General features: G+C 38.7%; 1 protein-coding gene across 2 annotated transcripts in view; it reads right to left on the bottom strand.

The window, feature by feature from the left end:
* Positions 1-10000, bottom strand: part of LOC138044052 (heparanase-like) — a 17575-nt gene that overhangs the window by 6930 nt on the left and 645 nt on the right. The window contains exons 1-7 of one of the 2 annotated variants that reach the window (XM_068890656.1): positions 9753-10000; positions 8153-8324; positions 6869-6916; positions 5853-6053; positions 4760-4871; positions 3203-3325; positions 852-1556 (exon numbers count right to left, since the gene is read on the bottom strand). The exon at positions 9753-10000 is cut by the window's right edge and continues 645 nt beyond it. In XM_068890656.1, coding sequence (XP_068746757.1) covers positions 1347-1556; positions 3203-3325; positions 4760-4871; positions 5853-6053; positions 6869-6916; positions 8153-8324; positions 9753-10000 — 1114 coding nt within the window. In that variant the 3' untranslated portion in view covers positions 852-1346. Of the gene's footprint in view, positions 1-851; positions 1557-3202; positions 3326-4759; positions 4872-5852; positions 6054-6868; positions 6917-8152; positions 8325-9752 lie in introns of those variants that run through there. The other variant, XM_068890655.1, reaches the window with a different exon arrangement.

The raw sequence follows: 10000 nt of genomic DNA, 5'->3' as shown, positions 1-10000 counted from the left end.
AGCTAGACTCTGTCTATTAAAGTAGCCAGTTGCACAGGTTCTACTATGTAGCAGGTAGGCATTACACGTGCTCTTTAGCAATAATGAATGAGGCTTTAACAGATTTGGCCAATGCAGGTGTACGTTATAATCTGAGATCTGGGAACAAAGTCTTTTTGTCCTCGTTTTATTTACAACAAAACCGTTGATTTTATGACCTTGAACGGCCGACTACAAAGAACGCGAGTACGGTCACGTGTCATTAATCGTATTTTACTAATAGGGCAGTAAAATCTCATTTAAAGAGAAAAACATATACTCGTTTATGTGCACAATACATCGAAGAATAAAGTCTACAAATACCTATTTTACTTTCAAATACTTACCCCTGCATAACATTTCAAATTCCGTTTTCCGTGAATCGTCTCATGATTACGTGTTACATACGAACCATGGCAATTACTAGCTTTACAATCACTGGTTCCTCGTTAATCCAATTTATTACTAAGACTTGTTTGCATTACTAATTAACACGAAAAGGGATAACTTGGGAATTTTTAACAATATATCGCTTTCATCTAACTCAAAATCATTCAGATATTCAACACGTCCTATTCATAATCCATTTCTTTCGCCTTTGCGTTTGTCAGCATCATGATTTGGAATATTTTAGGTTTACGTGTTCACAAGTTTGTTTTTGTATCTCGTAGATGTTTAGATTTCCAATTACACACTCTGTTTCGATTGGCCACTCTAACTCGCTGTGTAAATAGTTCACCCTAAATTCAAAATAGATACGTTTCGTTTCTGACAAGACAAAACATTCTTTTACAAATCATACCGGGTATTCCTGATTTCTGCGTAACTTTAAGTTTCATTTTGCATTTACCTGTTCATCCACGCTTTTTGGAAAAGTGGTACATACACTGTACCACGTGCTTAGATTTAAACGCATACCTGAGGTAGATATTTTTGTTGTGTTTACGAGGAAGTGATCTCCCTTGCTAGTAATACGATGAAATGTGGATGACCTCGGTACGTTGTTACCCAAATACGTTCCTGCAAGTTTCCTCCTTTTTCTGCTGTTATAAAATAGACGTCTCAGCCTTTTCTCTGTAATTCTGCTTCGTTCTCGGGCACGTCTATGTCGATGCTCACGCAAATCAAAACAAAAGTAAACAACTTTTGCTTATCGAGACCTGTATTTCTCCTTCGGAATGAAGTCTTTATTATCATTGAGAATCAAATAACTGTACAGCCTTTCAAACTACATCAAAGTTATTTTCTAAAGAGCTGATCACATTTTATACACATAAGATGGCAGTGAACACGATCGCTAATATGGCTATTTGAACAAAGGATATAAGCTAGACCATTACAAGAAACAAACTGTTTAACAATGAAAAAGAAACAAACGTAATAGACAAAAAACTTATCTCCGTAGTCAATGGTACACTGAGCGGGAGGCTATTTCTTCGCGGTGAAAATGGTACAAGCGTGAGGCCATTTGTTCGCTTTGTAAATGTTTTTACTTTGTCTTCGGAAGACTCCAATATAGCGTCCATTTGTTTGTGGAGTTATTTTCTTTGTCGCTGTCATCTTTAGAGTAGTTCTCAATAAGGTACCCGCTGCTTATTAAAGAATTAGTGTTTTGACTTGTATCACTTTCAATAGTTGGGTCCATTTCAGTTAATTACATTCGAGTATATTCTTGTTTCATTCAGTTCGCGGAACGACCCGTTTCGAAGCTGACGCTTGACATCTTTTAGTGTGGGTCTACCCCGAAAAGCGTATACCTTGCTTTGCAGGGGCTTTGAGCGCCCCAAGAAGAAGGCGATGAAGGCAACGCAATGCCGATCTTCAGTAATCCAGAGCTCTTCATGATCTTGGACTACGTGTTTGCTTTAAATAATCAAAGTAAACAGCGCCACGTGGCTTCTGTTGTGCATTACCCAATCAAAACACGGCCACGTGCTTTCTATTGTGCATTGCCCAATCAAACACGGCCACGTTTTTCTATTGTGCATTTTGCTGCACAGGAAAAAAAAAAAACTGAAATCTAACGTCTTTTATAACTCGAGCCCCTACGGGGCCCGAGTAATAAGTTGAGATGTCCAGACGTTTCGGGACTGTGCCCTTCGTCAGTGGAATGTTCGTTAATGTTTTAAGCCACGCTTCCTAGTATTTGATTTAAAATTTGAAAGTTGCGTTGTGCACGCGCGCGCGAACTTCAAATGAACTGAAAATCAGCATTGAGGCTGCGCGGCTGGCATGTCCCGAGACGGAAGATGAGACGCATCTCACGTCTTTTCCTCTGTTTGTTCCCATCGCAGATTTTGATCCCGCGGACCAGCGCGCCCTCAGGGGTATGTCCGTTGAAACTGAAATGCTCTGCGACGGGGAAACCAGGCGCATTCTTGTTGATGCTTCGGAGGTGTTCACCAAAACGTTCCCTCAGAGTTTTTCTTTTCTTAAAAAATTACACAGACTGCATTACACGTAACGACTTAAGTTTTTTAAATGTATTAACTGTTGGAGTGTAACTTAAAGTCGATTCACCACCCACTTATGGAGATTAAATAAACTACGATTTCAAAACCGCGACAGCACTGGCCAAAACGAAAACCCAAACAGTTTTAGGGATAATGCTGAGCGAAATATTAATTTAGCGTCAACGATAAGAAGTGACTTTGGAGGCAACGGGGGCAAAACTGATCTGTTGGCTGGGACCCTGTTCAGACTTCTTCTATAGAGAGGCAGCTGATCGCCCCTGATCACAGGTTACTTCAATGGTTACTTCCTCACTCAAATCAGGGTCAAAACTCGCTCACATGTACTTCATGGGAATTTCCTAGGAATTCACCCGAACTCCCTAGACGGTCTCCCTAGGGGTCGACTAGGGAATTCCGACTCGCACGTGCTCAGGTTATGCACCTAGACACCACGGCAAATTTGTTTTTTGTGCCAGCCCGCGTCAAGGAAAAATATTTTAGGCTGTCATGGCAGCTCAACGCTTTCAAACAAGAAATAGAACAACTGCTTCTTCGAGACAGAAGGTCGTAATCTACAGACGAGGCCACCTAAAATGCCATGAAAAACGTTGAGAGACTTCTGCAAAGAGCAAATTTGGACGAAAGCAATAAAGTCGTAAGGTAGCAACTGTCTATAATTTGGCCAGTGATTAAGGGCTAAATGTGCGATTGTATCTTACACATAAACAGTACCTGGTGTTGCTGCAATGTGCGTAGGCTCTCACCATTTCATAGGCGTGTTGGTCGCCTTGGATCTTTACTTCTAACACCTCGGTGCCAAACAACTTTTTGTGGAGAAGTGAAAGCCAGTAATCCTGAGTGGATAAAATACAATACTAGTTTTTGATGCTGCCGAAATTGGTAAAGAACACGAAAAAACAAAAATTATGATGGGAAGTTCTTTTTACTGCCACTGGGGAATAAAATTGATGATGAAAGTCTTCTGGCTGCATCAGTAAGAATAAAAATCATTTCTTTCATTCACCAGCTGGCCAAACGTTGCCACCTCATACTGCTCGTACTGTCCTTGTCCCTTTTGTGGATGGGCCAGCATGTTATTTCCTCAAACACGCTGGTTAATAAGGTGTTGTCTCAATCTGCAGTTTCTATTCTTATTTACAGCTCTTTTATTAAAAGCTGAAACACACATAATGGCTTTGTTAACAGCTTGAGTGTGATTATTGATTTCTGTTTTTCTGCCATTATTTAATGCACCTATCAATGTTAAGTGCCACGGTGGGCTGACCCAGGGGAATTTGACATTTTTATGGAAGCTAGTGTCAAATTTCCCACCCCTGGGCACCTACACACTGTCAAATTCCCCCACCCCCAGGCACCTTCGGAACATCACATTCCTGCCCGGAGTAACTTTTTTTCATTAGATTCACATTCTTGGAATACCAATGTTCTTGACTGTCGATTTCAAATTCCCTTTTAACAGCTGATGGAAATTTGTTGTGTGACAGGAAGCCTTTCTCACGGTACTGAAAAAGAACCTAACATTTAGCAATATTAACCAGCTTACGAATCAATCAAGCATGCACAATGATAGAGTGGAAAATTCATGAATATGTAGAAATATACAAAAAGCAATCACAAAAAAAAGTAGAAAGAAACATTCTCGTACTTGTGAACACTCCAGCAAGGACAGATAGAAGTGATGTTCCTTATTTACAAAAAGACAAAACCAGAGGCGGATCTAGGATAAAATAATGACTGGTCTCCAAAACAATGAAAAGTTTCTCGGGGGGTGCAGGGGCATGCTTCCCCAGGAATTTTTTAGATTTTAACTCTCCAAAGTCCCCTTTCCCATGTTTCTGATAGATTTCTGTAAAACGGTGGAAACCGGTATGAATCCGCCCCTGAAGACGGATTTGCTTGCCTTTCTTTCACCCGTGGTGTCTAGAAAAATCAGGAAAACCAAAGAAGTCTCATCATAACCAAGGTTGAGGATAACTCATCTCCAGGATGTCAAATTCCCGATCATGGGGCAACACATACGTGTCAAAATCCCTGCCCAGGGGAAGGCTCTCTGAGTCAATTTCCCATAGGTAGACCCCCCCCCCCCCCCACACTGGGGCTTAACATTGATAGGTGCATAATACTTTTAAAAATGTCAAATTTTATTACCACATTAGTGTGAATTCCAACTGAAGACAATCTTTGACTTAAAGAGAAAAATAAAAGTGACAATTTACTTACTTCTTATTTGATAATGTTCTCTGAGAAAACAAGTGGTCCTTACTTACAGGATTTGGTTCCAAGTCTTCTCCAATCAATGAATAGTGTCCATAGAACAGAGCTTGTCTGAGTACAACTTCATAACCATATTTGGCTGCTACCCCCAGTTTGTCTAACCACCTAACATGAATCAGATCCCAAGTGAGGGAACCATGTAGTTGATAGTTGATAGATTTTGTGAAGCTGAAAATCTTTTTCAACCTGGTCAAAACTCCATGAAAACAAATTTTGAACAAACAAAGAGGAAAAACCTTCATGTCACTGTTTTAGGATTTATATTTTTGGGGGACTCGGAAAAAAAATGGATCATTGAAGGGAGGGCAAGTATTGAATTTAAAATTATTTTCCCTGTAATTTTTCAAAATAAATTGTTAAATGAAACCGCAGCCTCTATCTTCCAGCTGAAGTTATTCCGTCTATGCTGGGCTGGTCATGTGCTTAGTATGAAGCTAAGATGACTTCTCCGTTCCATAATTATCTTTCAGCATCACACGATTCTTTTGAGCATCATTCTAGGATGTCCTAGAAGGAATGTTCGAGATCCCTACTAGGCAGTTATAGCCAACAGTGGCAATTATTGCCACCGTTGGCTATTACCGGTAACCAAGCTGATTGGAGGTCTATGTTATATGATGGGTTGACCACCAAGAAACTGACAGGAAGATTAAAGAAAGATGTCTTTGATGGTTCTAAGAAAGACATTGTTGCTCATGACATTAAAAATAATCATATGTGTGTGTCAAACAAAAATAACAATGACTTAATTCACCTTACAAATTGCAATATACTAATAAAAGCAAAGATAATACAAGGGAAGATGTATGTACACATCTTCCCTTCAATTGACAGTAACACTGAAAGTACTGACCTGTAGAAATAACGTAACACTGAGTTAAAAATAGGTGGAGTTCAAACTAAATGTCTGGAGTTTCCAGAGTTTCTGTACCCTTTGTATGATTTTAAAATATCAACTGGATGAATTAAGAACCCGCTATACAATGTGTATCATAAAAATGTCTTGATCAGATTTTTTCAATTACCTGTACAAAAGAAATCAACAAGTTTAAATATGAAGAACAATACACTCAGTGTGATACTCACATAAAGCCAGCAACAAATCTGTCAGAAAGGCCTTCAGCACCTCCCCCACTAGCACTGCTTGTTTCACCCAACCACTTGGGAAGATTGGGTGAAATTTTGTTAATTAGTACATCACCATCTTTTATTTCTTGAATTAATGTGTCCAGCACTTTTGCATCATAAAACTCTGGTAAAGAAGTGTCTTGGGATTTGACATAGTAACTGTACCAAGAAGATCATAAACATAACGATTAACTGTAAGTAAATACAGTGAGGTAGGCAGTGTGGCCCAGTGGTTAGGGTGCTTGCCTTGAGATCCGGAGATCCCGGGTTCAAGACCCGCTCTGACCACTCACTGAATTTGTTCCTGGTAGTACATGGTTCAACTTCCCAGCTGCACTGGCAAATAGTCAACTGGTTTGCCTCCGGCCAGTTGGGGTTCTTAACAGTTGTTCTTGTTGTGTTCTGTTGTTTCGTTGATTGTTTCATTGGCCCTGAAAAGCCCCTATGGGGAGTGGTCAATTAAGTATGTATGTAAAAACTATGTATGTTTGTACCCCATGCTAAAATTTCCATCAATATTATGTAATGACCTTGGGGTGGGGGTGTAGATTAAAGGTAGTCAAGTGGTATTTGATAACTTGTAAAACATCAGGAATATACAATTTAATTTTCTTGATCCATTCTGCACAAGACATTACCGTACATGCATATAAACTGCATTCAGTTGTACGTGTATTTAACTCTCATTCAGCCACAAGAAACCCTCACCTAGGTTTGAGTACCCTCATTTTATTTATTTTACATGTTCTTCTAATAACAATAGTAAAACTACTGGTGACCCTTTTTGTTTTCATTTTGTTCCATCCAGTAGTGCTTGCATGCCATTGCAACTCAACAAGAACCCTACAGAGCACATTTTGGTAAAACGTGTACTGCTCTCACTATGCAACATAATTTTGCTGAGTGTACATTGTAATTTATGCATAACAACATTGGAACATATAACAGGGCCTTTGCATTTACTCAGTACTCACTGATGCCAAGTGATTGCATCAATTGAGGAATGACCTGAAAACAGAAACCTGTTGAAGAGCAAAAGACAAAAACACTACGTTCAGTGATCCACCCTGTCAAAAGAACCTAACAACCTCTCTTCATTTTCCTTGTTTTATTTTCTCCAATAATTCACTTCTTCCCATATGTCACTTCTTAATTTCTAATAGAAAACTGTAAAATATGAATCAACGGCAGTGGTTTGTAGAGTAACCGGCTGTTGTCATTGTCAAAATGAATGTAGATCTTAGGTTTGAGAGAATCTGTCTTTAATTAATTTTTAATTACTTCAATTTAGGGGAAAAGTAGCCAACTCCCTTGAATGAAGCAGCTGATGTTTTTCATTGGATGTCGGTGCTTACTGAAACTACAGCACTGGATTATTATTGTTAAACATAAAATCTTAAAACTGATTTTGACTTTGAGTTTGTAACTTAAGGACGGTGCATACTAAGGGCGCGTTCGATTGACCCTATTCCGGAATAAGAATACGAGGAGTGATGATTAAAACGGTATGTTTGGCGCGCTTCGAAGCAGCAAGGACAACAAACATATGTTTAAAATAGCATTTTAGTGGATGTTAGACAATTTTTATGTGAATCACCGTAAAAACGAAGGATTTCTACCTTATATTCCACGCATTCTTATTCCGGAATACGGTCAATCGAACGCACCCTAATTCAAAGGTTTTTGAATATGCAGGAAATGCAGATCTTGACAAGTGTCATTGAAATCCAAAAAAAAAATTGGGAGTAACCACGCATTTTTCCAAGATAGTTGATGAATAATATTTGTAAAAAACTCTAAAATACAAAGCAATGTATGGCGTTCTTTCTCAAATTGAGGCTTAATTCTGAAAAATGCATGGTTACCCCCGATTTCCTTTTTGGATACCAAGAGCACTTACTAAGATCTACTTTCTGCCGATAGTTTCAAACCGCGCAAAAATATCCCTGTATTAGTGAGCATCATCGATAGGAAACCCGAGTATCTCGAGATGTGCAGAACATATGTGCAATAACAATAGTAGGCACCGTCCTTAAAATCCACAAAAAGGACCTCAGTTTAGGAATTCTGTAGCATCTGGTTCAAATAAGTAACAACAACAACAAATCTTTATTTACAATAATAATAAAGATTTGATAACATTATTATTTATTGTCATAGAGTTGATCACAATTTTTGATTTTCACACAAGTTTGTTTCTGATCAATTCTGTAAATTGATGAACCCTACTGCTGGAACCATTACTCAATACATCTTACCTTCTTAGATATTTTAATGTTTTCCCTTGAAGTTGTGTAAAATCTGGTCCAACAAGAATAGGTTCAGTACCATTAGGAAATCTTGCAAGCAAATGCTGTTTCAGTCTTTTAAAGTCTTCAGAAATTCGAGTGGGTGTCACAGCAACATTATATTTCTTGAGGTGGTTTGACTCTACAAACAGATCAAAATCAATTTTTCTGGAAATTTGGAAAAACATTTTTTTGTTCTCAACAAGTGCAATGTGATGCAGTGATAAAACACAGATCACTCAGCTCTGGAGATCACTTGCGACATAGTGTCTGAACTAGTGCTTACTGCTTTCCATTTTTTCTCACGAAATAAAGATGGCAAATTCATGAGGGTCAACATCATAAGCACATGATTAAAGATTGCACCAAATCATACCTATTCTCCCCACTCAAAAAAATCCATAGATGGTTTGCAACCAATCTCTTGAAACACAGACAACAATGGCAAAATTTACAATATGAAAAACAAATTGCGATTTTGAGACGGCAATACCACATTATATTGACGGCTAGTTGGGAGAAAATATATTCTGTATTGGGCGGAGTCGCGAAGAGACAGAGCCCAATACGGAATATATTTTCTCCCAATGCCGTCAATATAATGTGGTATTGCTGTCTCAAAATTGCCATTAGTTTTGTATCGCGATCCATCAGTTATAAGGATAAATAAAACTGTAAACTAATCAACCTGCGAAATGTATTTGTTTGCGTACGTCAGCAACCCAATTCAGTGCAATAACGTCAATTTCAACATTAGAACCAATCACAGGCTGCAAAAGTGAGACGGCAATACCACGAAATATTGACGGCTCCCACATAGGCAAAACTATAAGAAGATCGCGATACTGCACTGGACAAACAAATTGAGCTAATGAGATATCACCAACATCATAGCAATGATGTTACATGAAAACCACCCATATGAAACTCCCTCATTGTGGGTGGACGGTGTGGCAACATATTAAAACAGGAAGCTGTATTTAATTAAGGATGAATTTATGGGCATCCCGTGATTACATTATTGGTTGGATACTTCAAACAGCACCATGTTTCATTCAAGTTTGATTTTCAGAGGTCACCAACTGAGAACAGCAAGAAACATACACCAAAAGAACACAAATATACATGTAATAATAATTATTTTTATAGCATTCTATAATAATTAGTATAGAATTCTATTCTTGCAGCACAAGGCACTTTAACAATACATGCTATTAATATGCAAATGAGTGGAGGAGTATAAGTTTCTTGCTGTTCTCAGTTGGTAACCCCTGAAATCTAATTTAAAAGAAACATGGCACTGTTTAAAAGCAACCCTTGGGGCAATTATGTGCCCCAAAGGTTGCCCTGGAGATAGGCAGCATATAATGCTCATAAATTTTGATAGTCATCAACTCAAAGCTTGATCCAACTCGATCTTTAAAAGTTCAAATTCCAGAGGATGGGGGGGGGGGGGAACTGATGTTGCAGTTTCGATTTGATCAGCGCATTACGTACTCTGATCAAAGAGAATTGAAAATACCTAAGTGAACGGGCATTCTAGAATCTCGCTGAGATATTACGCGCTTACCATTGCCGAGTTCCCAACCAAATTTATACCCCCTGTTTGCTACAAATTTCACAATTTCGTAGGGGTTTCTTGGATCCCACGAGCCATTCTTGAACCTGCTACATAAACTTAAAGTAAAAAGCACTTCGAAACCAGCGTTCTGTGCTATCTCCGAGATTCTGTCCAGATCTTCCTCACCAATATGCACGGTCAATGTTCCATACGGCTTTTTCGAAGATCGGAAAACAACAAAATCGCTTGGAGTCCCT

This window comes from Montipora capricornis, chromosome 3 (genome assembly GCF_036669925.1).
Source record: "Montipora capricornis isolate CH-2021 chromosome 3, ASM3666992v2, whole genome shotgun sequence".
NCBI classification, from domain to species: Eukaryota; Metazoa; Cnidaria; class Anthozoa; order Scleractinia; family Acroporidae; genus Montipora; species Montipora capricornis.
This window is presented reverse-complemented; position numbering and strand designations above follow the sequence as displayed.